The 14,996-nt window shown below is 43.7% G+C and overlaps 1 protein-coding gene across 2 annotated transcripts in view; it reads left to right on the top strand.

The window, feature by feature from the left end:
- TMEM132B (transmembrane protein 132B) overlaps positions 1-14,996 on the top strand; it is a 350,489-nt gene that overhangs the window by 96,100 nt on the left and 239,393 nt on the right. The window contains exon 2 of one of the 2 annotated variants that reach the window (XM_083589855.1): positions 13,313-14,219. The exons of the other annotated variant lie outside the window; for it this stretch is intronic. Within the exon in view, the coding sequence (XP_083445981.1) occupies positions 13,313-14,219 (907 nt within the window). The remainder of the gene's footprint in view (positions 1-13,312; positions 14,220-14,996) is intronic. 2 annotated transcript variants of the gene reach the window in all.

The following is a 14,996-nucleotide window of genomic DNA, read 5'->3' as shown; positions in this document are numbered from 1 at the left end:
CTACAATTATTATTATTATTATTATTATTATTATTATTATTATTATTTATATCCCGTCTTTCTCGCAGAGCCAGGACTCAAGGTAGCTTACAAAAATTGAAACAAACACGGATAAAACACAGGAAGCTAAAAACATGAAAGATAATAGTTAAAAAGTAATTAAAATACAATGGAATGAAAACAATTTAAACTCCAAATCTATTAAAATACACATAGTAAATATAGCACAGCACTATTAAAAGGCCCTTCCTTAACAGCAGTCACTTCCCCCAAGCCTGCTGGAATAAGGCAGCCTTCACTTGCTGGTGGAAGGACAGCAAAGAGGGAGCCTGTCCAGCTTCTCTGGGAAGGGAGTTACAAAGTCTAGGAGCCACCACTGAAAAGGCTCTTTCTCACATCCCCACCAAATGTGCCTGTGAGTGTGGCAGGACTGGGAGAAAGTTGGCTCATGGGGTGGAGGGGGATAATGATGGGCCCCACTGAGCCCAACAGGTTGCCTATTCCTGCTCCAATGCATGTTCTGAAAGCTCCTGCCCCACCTCTGGATTTGGCTGTGGTTGTCCACATCTGTGGCTTGACTCTGCCACACACTCTGTTCCTTGCACTGCGTAAGGACATAAGAAAGACCTACTGGATCTGGCCAGTAGTCCCTCTAGTCCAGCATCCTGTTCTCACAGTGGCCAGCTTGATGCTTGTGGAAAGCTATTAAGCAGGATCTGAGCTCTCCCCTCTTCCCTCCAGCAGTTTCCAGCAACTGTCAGCATACTGCCTCTGACAGTGAAGGCAGAACATAGCCATTGGATAGCCTTATCTACTATGAATTACCATATTTTTCGCTCCATAAGATGCACCTGACCATAAGATGTACCTAGTTTTTAGATGAGGAAAACAAGAAAAAAAATATTCTGAACGAAACAGTGGATGTATGATTTTTGTGGTTCATGCTGTGGCCACAGACATGTGATCTGATGGTGAATTTGGGGTGACCCAATGCAAAAATCCTGAGGATCCATGTGGATCCGTGCTTTGTAACCACATTTTTGCACCATTGCAGCCCCAGGAAACAGTGGATGCATGATTTTTTTGGTGCAGGCTGTAGCCATGGACATGCTATGTGATCTGATGGTGAATTTGGGAATCTTGAGGATCCATGGGCTTTTACCTCCCCCCTCCCAGGCAGCCTCCTCTAGCATCCCTTATCTCTCTTCCGATCCCACCGATCAGCTGTTTCCTTTTAACACTCCCTTCCCTCTTGTTTGCCTTAGTGTCTTTTCCTTAGCTGGAGCAGTTTTTTACTCCTCCTTTTCTTCTAATTTCTCTCCTTATTGCTTTCGTCTTCCTGTTTCCCCCCTTTGATGTCTTTACCTCCCCCCTCCCAGGCAGCCTCCTTTATCTCTAGCGTCCCTTATCTCTCTCCCCAATTGGCAAACGATCAGCGGCTTTGTTTCAACACCCACTTTCCTCTTTCAAAAAAAAAAAAAAAAAAAAAAAGCCTGACCTGCTTTTTACCCCTGGGCAATTCAGCTCCAGGGACCACACATTCTCTCCATGAGACGCACAGACATTTCCCCTTACTTTTTAGGTAGAAAAAAGTGTGTCTTATGGAGCGAAAAATATGGTAATCTTTTAAAGCCATCCAGGTTTATGGCTTTCACTGCTTCCTGCTGGAGGGAGTTCCTCAGTTTTAACTACACACTGCATGAAAAAGTCCTTTGCTTTATCTGTCCCGAATCTTCCAACATTCAGCTTCCTAGGATGTCCACAAGTTCTCGTGTTAAGAGAAAGGGAGAAAAAATATTTCTCTGCCTGCTTTCTGTATGCCATGCATGATTTTATACACTTCTATACTTCGGCTAATTAAACAATCTGCAACCTTTTAAACTGTGGGGTGGTGATGGTATTGTTTTTCTTTGTTGTTGTTATGTATTTAAGTGTTTTTATATTGTAAGCCGCCCTGCGATCCTCGGATGAAGGATGGTATAGAAATTTAATAAATGATAAAAATAAGATAATGTCCCTCCCCAAAACAGCTGTGTTACATATTCTCCCTGCGCCCTTTTCCGCTGCTGGTCTTTTGTTTCATTGCATTTCAATGGAGCCAGCTGATGGCTCTTCATCTTTGCTCTGGATCTCAATGCAAGCACCATTAGTGCAACAGGTAATTTGTTAGGCGTTGTGTCAGGCTCCCAGAGCTGGATCCACACCTCATTTTTCACCACTTCCACACCCAGATTCATGCCAGTGGTCTTGAATCTTGGAAGGGACAGAAAGGTGGTAGTGAGGAAGTGCTTATCTCTTTCTGGGAAGAATGATGGCTTTTATAGATGTCCCTGTGGTCTCATGAAAATGCTGCTAAGTGCAGATCTTGCATTGAGTTGCAGGCAGAGACTGGGATCAAGCTCAGCCTATCGCTTGAGCTTTATGGCTTGCCATACAAGCTCTCAGGGTAAATTGTGTTCCCCATGACTGGGTTCTTCCACCTCGCACCCTGTGCCCAAAGGTTGCTCTGAATTGCAGTTACTGGGGGGGGGGGGAGAAATGAAAATGGGAGAGGAAGATACGTTTTGTATACAATATTTTAAATCTGCACTCAAAAGAGGTGAAGTTCCTGAGTAGTGTGAGAAGGCAAAGGCAATGTACAGCACAGTATCAACACTTGCATATTTTTCAGAGGGGGGATGGAATTCTAGCAATATTAGATGCTGCCTTGTACTGGATAGGACCACCTGTCTTTCTAGCTTAGATAGGGAGCCAGTGTGGTGTGGTGGTTAAGAGCGGTAGACTCGTAATCTGGGGAACCGGGTTCGCTTCCCCGCTCCTCCACATGCAGCTGCTGGGTGACCTTGGGCCAGTCACGCTTCTCTGAAGTCTCTCAGCCTCACTCACCTCACAGAGTGTTTGTTGTGGGGGAGGAAGGGAAAGGAGAATGTTAGCCACTTTGAGACTCCTTCGGGCAGTGATAAAGCGGGATATCAAATCCAAACTCTTCTTCTTCTTCTTCTAGCTTAATATTGTCTCTTCTGTGGAAAAGTGGCAGTGGATCCCTTGGGTGTGCGTGCGTGCGTGCGTAACCTTTTCTCAGCCCGAGGGCTGAACATCCTTCTGCATGACCTTCCAGGGGCCATATGCTGGTGGTGGGTGGAGCTAGAGGTAAAAGTGGGTGGGGCAACAAATGCACAATTTGCCTTTGTGTTCCAGGCTGGTTTCTAATCACAAAACATCAACAAACCTATGGTTACATGAAACATACTCAGTAAACATACAGGACGTAACTGGCTGTACTTTTGAATAAATAAGGTATACTGTTCATTGTATCAAATTGAAAATTTCAACGAAAGTCTCATAAAGTTCAACAAAAAAAGCAGAAGACCCAATGGATCAGTTCATTCTCTAGTCAGTTCATGCATAAGGTCCATACATGTAAAAGTGTCTATTCCACCTGTCTGTTCATAGAGTCCAATAATCCACATGAAGGGTTGTTACAGTTCCTTTCACAGTCTCTAAGACAAGGATTTCCGGAATATTAGCCTTGTTTCGCCATCCATGCTTCATCAGTAGTACAGGCTCATATGTAATATTAAAGGATAGTGGATCTAAGATGAAGCCTAGGATGGCGAAACAAGGCTAATATTCTGGAAAACCTTGTCTTAGACTCTGTGAAAGGATTCTGTGGAACTGTAACAACCCTTCATGTGGATTATGGGACAGGTGGAATAGACACTTTTACATGTATGGACCTTATGCATGAACTGACTAGAGAATGAACTGATCCGTTGGGTCTTCTGCTTTTTTCGTTGAACTTTATGAGACTTCCGTTGAAATCTTCAATTTGATACAATGAACAGTATACCTTATTTATTCAAAAGTACAGCCGGTTACGTCCTGTGTGTTTATTGGTTTCTAAACACAGCCACCCCCCCTCGCTGTCTTCCATTCAGGGAAGCAAGAGGCATGATCAGAGTTCAAGGACACTTTCCAGACAAGCCCAAAACATTTGGGAAATATTTATTAAGATTTTACAAAAACAAATATACAAAAGCACATAATAATAAAAATAAAAAATAAAAAAATAAGTAAAACATACAGAAAAAAACCAAGAAAAATTAAAAACAATTATTTTTCATAACATAAAACTCATTTGCTTGTTTCTTTGACTTCCTCACACCTCCCCTTCTTGTATTCCCATTTAAATAATCAAATCAGCAAATCCTTACCCTCTTTCATTTATCTTAACTCTATATCTTAACATTTTATAACTCTGTATTTTCATCCATTATCAATTCATTTTTGCATATTCTTATTAACTTTGTTGCCAATACCACTTATTTCCAATCCAACACAATTTTAGTTATTTTTTTTTACCTAATTATACCCTTCTTCCATATTCTTAAAGCATTACAGCTAGAAACCACTTAATTTCTATCCAACATCATTCTAACATTCATTAATTTTGCAATATTTCTGTAAATAGTCTTTAAATTTCTTCCAATCTTCTTCCACCGCCTCTTCTCCCTGGTCCCGGATTCTGCCAGTCATTTCTGCCAGTCCCATATAGTCCATCATCTTCATCTGCCATTCTTCCAAAGTGGGTAAATCTTGTGTCTTCCAATACTTTGCTATAAGTATTCTTGCTGCTGTTGTAGCATACATAAAAAAAGTTCTGTCCTTCTTTGGCACCAATTGGCCGACAATGCCCAGAAGAAAGGCCTCTGGTTTCTTCAGGAAGGTATATTTAAATACCTTTTTCATTTCATTATAAATCATTTCCCAGAAAGCCTTAATCCTTACAAGCCCAAAACATTTGGGGCCAGTGAAGCAAGACCAGCGAGGGGTATGGCTTGGGGAGGACTCCAGGCACCAGATGGAGAGGCCTGGCAAGCAAAGACTTCCTTATCGTTCCTCCTCTTTTTATTTTTTTTTTTTTTTTTAAATATTTTTTATTGCTTTTTTTCCAGAATCTGAATCCATCATCAATAACACAACAAAAGCAGTTTTACAGGAAAAAAAGAGATTAAACAAGAAAAAATTCATCTTTCAACATCTTTTTCCATCATCCACTGGACTTCCCCATCCCCTCCATCCCTGCATTCTTTATAATAAATGTAAACAGCAAATTAGTACCTTGTTTCCTGTGTTTTTGTATTTTCGTCTAGTTATTCACTCTGAAATTAAAACTTTCTCAATCATTAACTTTGTTTCTATCGTCTCCGAATTTCAATACTGAAGCCTATTTACCTCAAACCTTAGCAAATTTTTAACATTCATATATCTTATAATGTTTTTGTAAATAGTCCTTAAATTTTTTCCAGTCCTCTTCCACAGCCTCTTCTCCCAGGTCTCGGATTCTGCCAGTCATTTCGGCTAGTTGCATATAGTCCATCAGTTGTGTGTGCCATTCTTCCAGTGTGGGTAGCTCCTGTGCCTTCCAGTATTTAGCTATGAGAATTCTTGCTGCGGTCGTTGCATATAAAAAGAAGGTTCTGTCTTTCTTGGGTATCCTCTGGCCCACAATGCCCAAGAGGAAGGCCTCTGGTTTCTTATGAAAGGTATACTTAAATACCTTTTTCAACTCGTTATAAATCAATTCCCAGAAGGCCTTCACCCTCGGGCATGTCCACCAGAGGTGGTAAAAGGTTCCTTCAGCCTCCTTACATTTCCAACATTTATTATCAGACAAATGATATATCTTTGCAAGTTTGACTGGGGTCATGTACCACCTGTACATCATTTTCATAATATTTTCCTTTAAGGCACTACATGCCGTAAATTTCAAACCGGTGGTCCATAACCTTTCCCAGTCCTCAAACATAATGTTGTATCCAATATCTTGAGCCCATTTTATCATGGCTGATTTGACTGTCTCATCTTGAGTATTCCATTTAAGCAACAAGTTGTACATTCTTGAAAGCACTTTCGTCTTAGGTTCAAGCAATTCTAGTTCTAATTTTGATTTTTCCACCTGGAAACCAATTTTTTTATCTTTTTTAAAAATCTCTAAAATTTGGGCATAATGAAACCAGTCTCGCACCTTCCCTTTCAATTTTTCGAAGCTCTGCAACTTCCAAGTGTCACCCACTCTTTCTATTATTTCACAGTATTTTGCCCAGCCACCCCCCATATTAAGTATTTTTATGGCTTTAGCCTCCATCGGTGATAACCACCTCGGAGTCTTATTTTCGAATAAGTCTTTGTATTTAGTCCAGACAGAAAACAGAGATTTCCTTACAATATGGTTTTTAAACAACTTATGAGACTTTACCTTGTCGTACCACAAATATGCATGCCACCCAAAAGCATTATTGAACCCTTCCAGATCTAGGACATCAGTGTTTTCTAGCAAAAACCAATCTTTCAGCCAGCAGAGGGATGCAGCTTCATAGTACAACCTTAAGTCCGGCAGGGCAAAACCCCCTCTTTCCTTTGCATCTGTTAATATTTTAAATTTTATTCGGGGCTTTTTGCCCTGCCAGACAAACTTCATAATGTCCCTCTGCCACTTTCCAAAACATTCCACTCTGTCCACGATCTGTAGGGTCTGAAACAGAAACAGCATTTTTGGCAATACATTCATCTTTACTGCTGCAATTCTTCCCAACAAGGAAAGTTTCAATCTTGACCAGATTTCTAGATCCTTTTTGATTTCAGACCAACATTTTTCATAGTTGTCTTTAAACAGATTCAAATTTTTCCCAGTCAAGTTAACCCCCAGGTATTTCACTTTATTAACAACATTTAGTTCTGTTTCCCTCTGAAACCCATCTATTTCTAAATTTTTAAAATCTATTTCTATTTTTAAAAACACTTGGCAGGGATTGAACCTGGTACACCTGTGTGCAAACAGGTGTTCCACCACTGAGCTACAGTCTGCATGCAGAAAGGTGAATCCTCTTATTCTTCGGCAGAAGTTCCACCAAGATTTGAGCAAGGACCGTGGTGTGCCAATTAGCTGTCTGTGTGCCACTGATATTTGTTTATTTGTTTAATTTTATCCAAGGCCTTTGAGGCAGCCTTCAAGCCATGACAGTTATGTAGAGCCTCCATGTTCAAGTTGCACGCAAGAAATGACCTAGGAGAACTGTCATCTTTTACATCCTCTTCATGGGTTTCTTGGATTGTAGCTGTTTGGACCTTTTTGACTGACCCAGCAGGGCCGAGTCTATGTTTTTGAGGACATCAGGGTTTGGCCTCTGTGGTGGTACAGTCTTATCACACAGTCAAACCACCTCAGATATCATGACTGGAGGGACAATTTTTTTTTGGGGGGGGGGAGCTAGAAGCCTCCTCTCTTGACATGAATTATTTCACACACGACATAATTTTGAGTGGAGCATGCTTTCTGGCAAGATACCATCTCTTCCTAGTGTGAGGTCTAAGGTGGTAGAGTCCTGTGGGAGGCTTGTCTCACATCAAGGAAAAGATGTGCAAATCAAGCTTCTGTTCTAGGAAGTGAATTCTCAAAGTTTCAGTGAAAGTCAGCTCTTATTTCTTATCTGCACCTTTTAATGAACAGAAGCTGTCAAAACTCTGCTGACCCCATCTCTGTGTGGAAACTGGAATGTGGCTTTATTGTGGAAGGGCCATGGCTCAGTGGTCGAGCATCTGCTTTGCATGCAAGAGGTCCCAGGTTCAACCCCCAGCTTCCCCACATAGGGCTGACAACAGAGCCCTGTCTGGAACCCTGGAGAGTCTCCTTGCATAGTCAATGTAGACAATACTGAGTGGGATTTATCAATAGTCTGACGTGGTATAAGACAAGTTTTCTATTTCCTATGTATGTTCTTGGACATTTAAATAATCATATGTCAGTAGGGCTGCAATGTTTAGTGCAGGCTTCTCAAAACTGATATTTTCCCGATGTTCTTGGACTCCAACTCTCATCAAGCACAAATATAAGATGGGAGACATTTGGCTTGCCAGCATTGCATGTGAAAAGGATCTAGAGCAGGCATAGGCAAACTCTGGCCCTCCAAATGTTTGGGACTACAATTCCCATCATCCCTGACCACTGGTCCTGTTAGCTAGGGATGATGGGAATTGTACTCCCAAACATCTGGAGGGCTGGAGTTTGCCTATGCCTGATCTAGAGGGTCTTAGTAGGCGACAAGCTTAACATGAGTTAACAGTGTGATGCAGCAGCATAAAATGCTATTCTAGACTGCATCAACAGAAGTCTAGTATGCAGATCAAGGGAAATAATAGGACCACTATTCTGCCTTGGTCAGACCCCACCTGGAATACTGTGTTCAGTTCTGGGCAACACAATTTAAGAAGCATGTGGTCAAGCTGGAATGTGTGCAGAGGAGGGTGACCAAGATGATCAAGGGTCTGAAAACCGAGCCTTAGGAGGAACGGTTGAGGAAGCTGGGTATGTTAAGCCTCGAAAAGAGGTGACTGAGATGAGATATGATAGCTATCTTCAAATATCTCAAGGGCTATCCCATGGAAGATTGAGCAAGCTTGATTTCTCTTACTTTGGAGTGTAGGACTAACATTCCAACTGTATCTGAAGAAGTGTGCATGCACACGAAAGCTCATACCAAGAACTAACTTAGTTGGTCTTTAAGGTGCTACTGGAAGGAAAAATTTTTTTTTGTTTATTCCAACTAAAAGTTAGGAAGAACTTTCTGACAGTAAGATCTGTTCGACAGTGGAATGGTCTCCCTCTGGAGGTTGTGGACTCTCCTTCCTTGGAGGTTTTTAAGCAGAAGTTGGATGGCCATCTGTCATGGATGCTTTAGCTGTGAATTCTATGAGTCTAAGCCCAGCCAGCATGGGCAAAGGTAAGAAATGACGGGAATTGCAGTCCACCAACATTTGGAGGGCTCCAGTTTGTGGAAAGCTGGTTTAGTAGATGAATTGGTTTTGAATTTTCTTTTTTAAATAACAATCTTTTGATCAACTAAAATGTCTGATCCACTAGACATCAGATAACTGAAGATAATGCAAAGTTGGTGGTTTGCAGGCAACAGTCTCCTTGCTTAGGTCTGTCTTGAATCTCCTTCAGATTAGTTTTAATTGCCTGACCCTGAGCATTCCAGGTGTTTGTGCGGGATGTGAAAGGGGATGCAGAACTAGCGAAGGGATCTGAGCAACCTAAAGAAGTAAGGAATGCTGAGGTGTGACAAGGGAAGGTTCTGTAGATATGCAGAGGGCCGCAAGGCCAGCTGGCTAGGACCAGCTGGGCCATCTCCTTCCAGCCGTCTCGCTGCGAAGACCCATCAGTCTCTGGTCCAATGTAAATCAGCAACCTGGGCTTCAAAGCCAGGGCATACTATTTCAGCAGAGAGAACTGCGCACACAGGATAGGCGTGAGGCTTGTGGAAGCATACTACAACTACGGATTTATTAATCATAAATCAAGACAAAGAAACATGTTGTCCCTCTCTTTGTCTTCTCAGAGACACACAGAGAAAAGCAAAAGCTATACACACAACAGAAGTTCCCAGCAAGCTGTGCTGGTATGTAAACAGACATGTGACACGCAACAGTTCCATGTCTGCTCCTTAAGGCGGAATAGAAATCTCAACAGGTTCAAGAGGAAAAGGCTGTAGCAGTGAAGATGGGAGTCAGCTAGACCAAATTTTAGGCTGATTTCCACACCTCAATTATAATATAATAGGGAACCTGCCAGATGTGATAAGCTCTTTCATTTCCTAAGTGGCAGACAAAAGCACTTCCTTTTACCTCCTTCTCGCTCTCCTTTGATTCTTCTCAGCTTTCCTAGGCATCAAGTTCAGCTTCAGCTGGTGGAAACTTCCATTTTTCAGATTCTGCTGTGGTGTGTCGTTCCTTGTCAAGGGCCTCTATAAATAGCCACCTGGTAATGGAGTCTGCTGAAATGGCCCTCGCGTCTGGCAGAGGGACTTTGCAGGCACATCCAGGTTGCTTTCTGAGATGGCTATTGTAACTAGGATGCATTTGAGCCAGTTGGGAAGGAGATCAGCAGGGAGGTGAAGGTACAAGAGAGACTTGTGGCAAAATGTTGTAGCGTGGAGTTCACCATTTCAGCCACTCCATGCCTCCCCCCCTCCCAACAACAGCTCATCTGCACTCTACATTTAAAGCAGTATCATGCCAGTTTAAACAGCCATGGCTTCCTCTGAAACATCTGGTAACTGTAGTTTGTTAAGGGTGCTGAAAATTGTGGGAGACCACTATTCCCCGCTCCCCCATAAAGCCACAATTCCCAGAATTCCCTGGGAAGAGGGGTTGATTGCTAAACCATGCTGGGAATTGTAGCTCCATGAAGGGAGTAGAGGTCTCCTAACAAACTCTCAGCAATATTAGCAAACTGCATTTCCAGAAGTGGTATGATACTGTTCTAAATGGCTATTTATTTATTATTATTATTTTGTAAAAAACTTTTCTATACTGCTATTTCATAAAAAATATCAAAGCGGTTTACAACAAAAGCACATAAAACCATACAATAAAAACCAGATAACAAGTTAAGACACCAATTTAACCATTGTGGGAAGATGAATTCCTAATTGCCTGCATAGGTTTGGAGGAAAAGAAAAGTTTTCAGCAGGTGTTTAAAAGTTGGCACAGAAGGTGCCCGCTGAATCTCTCCTGGCAGAGTGTCCCCCAGGGTTTGGGCAATGATACCAAAGTCTCCATTTCTTGTTGTCAAATGAGCCTCATCAGTTTGGGAAACAACCAGTGACATGCTTCTGCAAATGATCTCAGCGACTGAGCTGAGATATAAAGGTGTAAGGTAAAGGGACCCCTGACTGTTAGATCCAGTTGCGGACAACTCTGAGGTTGCGACGCTCATCTCGCTTTATTGGCTGAGGGAGCCAGCGTAGATTCCGGGTCATGTGGCTAGCATGACAAAGCCGCTTCTGGTGAACCCAAGCAGTGCACGGAAACGTCGTTTACCTTCCCACCAAGGTGGTACCTATTTATCTACTTGCACTGGCGTGCTTTCGAACTGCTAGGTTGGCAGGAGCTGGGACCGAGCAATGGGAGCTCACCCCGTCGCGGGGATTTGAACTGCCCACCTTCTGATTGGCAAGTCCTAGGCTCTGTGGTTTAGACCACAGTGCCACTCGCGTCCCTTATAAAGGTGTAGGTGGTCCCTAATATACCCTGGGCTTAAATTATTCAGGGCTTTGCAAATTAATGCACAGATGGGACCCTGGTTTTCACTTTTATTCACAATAGCCAGTCATCCAGCATTTCATGGCACACTCAATCTCCATTGGACCGTTCTTTCTTGCCTGTCACACTGAAGGGCCGATTACTAGTAAAGTGTGACTGAACCTCAGGGGCCACACGGGGGACATCCAGAAAGGCTTCCTTAGAGGACCCCGGTGATTGAGGTGGAGCTTAGTTGGACCCAAGTTTAGATCGTAGATCATAGAATTGTAAAGTTGGAAGGGACCAAGGGAGTCATCTAGTCCAACCCCCTGCAGTGCAGGGCTCTTTTGCCTAATATTGGGCTTGAACGCTGAACTCTGAAGTTAAGAGTCTCATGCTCTACCAACTGAACTATCCCGGGGGTTAGGGCGTGTGAAGATGGCAGTCCCTGTTCCATATGCAGAATTCATCTGAACTAGCAGTTGAATCTTCTTTCCACCACTGGTGATGAGTCAACCACCACCACCTCTGCTGAGGGCAGCAGGCTAGCTTAGGAGGTGCAGCGAACTGGCTAATTCAGGGGACTTGGGGAAAATGAGAGGGGGAACTGCTTTAAGGCCCCTAACACCTGCTGCCTGAGGCAGCTGCCCCACTCTGCCTATTGTTAGGGGCCAACCCTTCAAGAAAATGATGTATTTGTTCCCAGAAGTGTAGAAACTGAGATACAGAGGATAGGTGTGAATAGGCTTTGATCAAAATGCAGAAGGGTTTAATTAAGATGTAGGTAATGTCAAGTGGCTGAAAATAAACAGAACAGCTTTTTATAAATAGAGAGGATGAGATCGGAGCCAGGATGACAGATCTCATGAGTGATTTGGCACGGGAAGTTGAGGAATGCAGTTTTAATGACATAAAAATGAAAGCCTTTTTGAAAGGAGCCTGCAAATTTCACTTTTTCTTTTTTCACTGCAAAGTCTGCTGGCATTGTCTGAGTCATCCTTGCTAGTAACAGGTGCCATCAAAGTCTTAATTGTTTTGGGGTGGTGTCACAGTATTGCATGTCTACTCTCCCCAATAATGATGAGTATTAAATTGGTACCTTGAGGTTTTGAGGCAGACAGCACCATGTTTGATCTTAATCTGTTGGTGGGCCTCTGTTGTTTCTCCACAATATGCACCCTCCCTCCCTCCATCTAGCTGGCTTCTTAACATTTCCGGTTCAAATCGTCCCGGTTTAGCATCAATTGGTGTTTCACTATCCAAGGCAGATTTTTTACTCCACTGGGAGTTTTGTTTCCTTTGTGTTTAAGAGCTACCATTAACTTTCTCAATAGGAACCTGTGTGTGTGTGTGTGTGTGTGTGTGTGTGTGTGTTGAATCCTAAGGGGGTGGAGATGTTACAGAAACCTCTCCATGTGCTGAGGAGGCCCCAGGACCATGCAGTCATCTCTTGCCTCCCACAATGCTCCTCTGATGTTCACTCATTCAATGGACATCAGAAAGAAGTCTACTTACATACAGAATCTATATGTTAGCTGGCTCTCCAGGCCTTGACATTTGCTCCTCAAGGCTGTCTAAACCTATATGTGGTTGGGTTGGGTTGACTTGGTTTAGACCCCACCCTGCCAAGTGTGGGGCAGGTAAGACCTGACTCCCTGCTGAAAGCAGAGTTTGCCGGCACTACGAATTAGCTGATTGGTGGCATACTACCAAACCATCACCTGCCATCATTGTGATATCAGGGGATTGGCAGGTGAGTGGTTCCACCTTCCTCTCAAAGTTGACCCAAGGAGGGTCAGCAGCAGGATCCAGTCACCTGCCCCTGATATAGAGCCCCAGGGTTACCTCTTCCTTCACAGGAGGCCTGGAGGCTCCTCCTTTCGGGCAGAGCCCAGCTTTCTATCGGGGCCTTCTGTAAGAGTAACTGCTTTAGGACAAGATCATCTCCAAGAGGACACTCCCCCTTCAGAGCCGTACTCTGGTTGGTTCTGGGGTTGGGGGGGTGGAGAAATGCAAATGAGTGAGAAATCAACACAGGGCCACCATTTTGACCTATAGGCCTTCATTGAGTCATAAAATGATATTTGGCCATAAGAAGCAACCTTCCCTGGTGTTCTTTAAAAGCTCTACAATGCATGGCAGATAATTTGCTTTGAACAGGGGCTGAATGGGGACAATGAACAGGGCCTCTAAGTTACATTTCCCACAATTTATTTTCTGTTGCTTGCAGTGGTGGAATGCCGAGGAGGTGTGGTAGACAGCATGCAACGATTCACGAGCTTGCCGGTGTACCTCCCTGTGAGTTACCACATCTCCAACACCGACGTTTCCTTTTTCCTAAAAGAAACCAACCAGGATATCATGAGGAATGCTAGCTTGCAGTCTCGAGTGGAGTCTTTCCTTGTCTACAAAGCCACCAGCTTGCCGGTGTTAAATGTGACATACGGCCCATTTACTGTGGAGCAAACGGTGCCTCCGAACCTCCTGCTGACATCCACTCTGTTCAGTTTTGCCAACGAGGTCGCTTTTAACTGGAAGCTAAGATCACGTGTTATTGACAGCTCCATCTATCCCATTAGGCCCAAAGTCCAGGCTTTGTTCTACATCGCTGGCAGAGACTGGGAAGACTATGAACCATCGGAGATCCTGCCCTGCGTGAGGATGATGGCCTTCCAGGAGGATAGAGTAGCTGTTGGCAGTTGTCGGTTGAAAGGCCAGCTGGGATTGTGCGTTGCAGAGCTGGAGTTCTCGCCAAGCTGGTTCAACTCTGCATTTACATCTCTGCCGCCACCATTGGCCCCAGAGTATCAACCGATGGCGGACTCTTTGGAAGGGATCACCGTGGAGCTTTTCTATTGGGTGTATGCAGAGGAAGGCGAATGCTCTTCAGAGAACCAGAAACTTGAAAGCTTTCATCATCTGGAAGGGCAAGAGGAAGCACAGATGCCTTTGGCATCAATGGAGAGGATTGGCAGTGTTATTCTTTACCCAACGCAAGACCGGCTAAAGAAGTCTTTGCTGAATCTTGACGATAACCTTGTGCTCTCTTTACCACTCAGTCCTGTCAAGGAAGGTGACCTTGTCATGTTTCATGTATCCCTTGCCAGCGGGTCTCTAGCAGATCAGTTTACACTAAGGTAAGTGTTGTGGTTTTTCAAAATGTTTTTCTCCCCTCAAAAGATATGTATGTGCTGTCATAAATCACCAGAGCAGAACCCACTTGGGTTGGCTGGCTCATCCTTTGTATCATCAAACACAGAGCTGGTCAGAAGGTAGGCTGTTGAGCCCTAATTCATTTCTGCAGCAAAATCCAGGTGTATTACATGCTGGATGGAGAAGACTCTGCTTCTGCTGTAGGTTTTTCAGGAAGTGTCTTCGTCATCTTCCTGAAAGCTAACTGTGGATGTGTAATGTGTATGCACACAGGGGTCCACATAGATAAACTGTATGCCAAATTCATGGAGGAGAAGACTGCTGAGGGTTACTGACCATGACGGCTGTGATCTGCCTCCACAGTTGGAGGCAGTGATGCTTCTGAATGCTAGTTGCTGGAAGACACGGGAGGGGAGAGGGCCACAGTTCTCAGGTCCTACCTTGCAGGTTTCCCACTCACAGGCATCTGTGAGAGCAGGAAGCATGGTCCAGCAGGCTGTTCAGGCTGTTCTTATGCTCTTGCAGGTTCTGCACCCTAGTTTTAAAGCTTACATGGCTGCCAATTATTTACCGAGCTAACTTCAAGGTGTTGGTTCTGGTGCACAAAGCCCTACACAGCTTGGGACCAAGATGTCTTGAAATGTTGTCTCACCCCTTGTGTATACTGTTGATCACTGCACTCTGCAGAAGAGGGCCTCCTGCAGGTACCAGCTTCTCGGAGGTCTGTCCTTCTGATACAGGAATTGGGCTTTTAAGTGTGG

The sequence above is a fragment of the Podarcis filfolensis genome (genome assembly GCF_964270895.1).
Source record: "Podarcis filfolensis genome assembly, chromosome: 16".
Taxonomy (NCBI): domain Eukaryota; kingdom Metazoa; phylum Chordata; class Lepidosauria; order Squamata; family Lacertidae; genus Podarcis; species Podarcis filfolensis.
The sequence above is the reverse complement of the archived record's forward strand: the minus strand, read 5'-3'. Positions and strand labels throughout refer to the sequence as shown.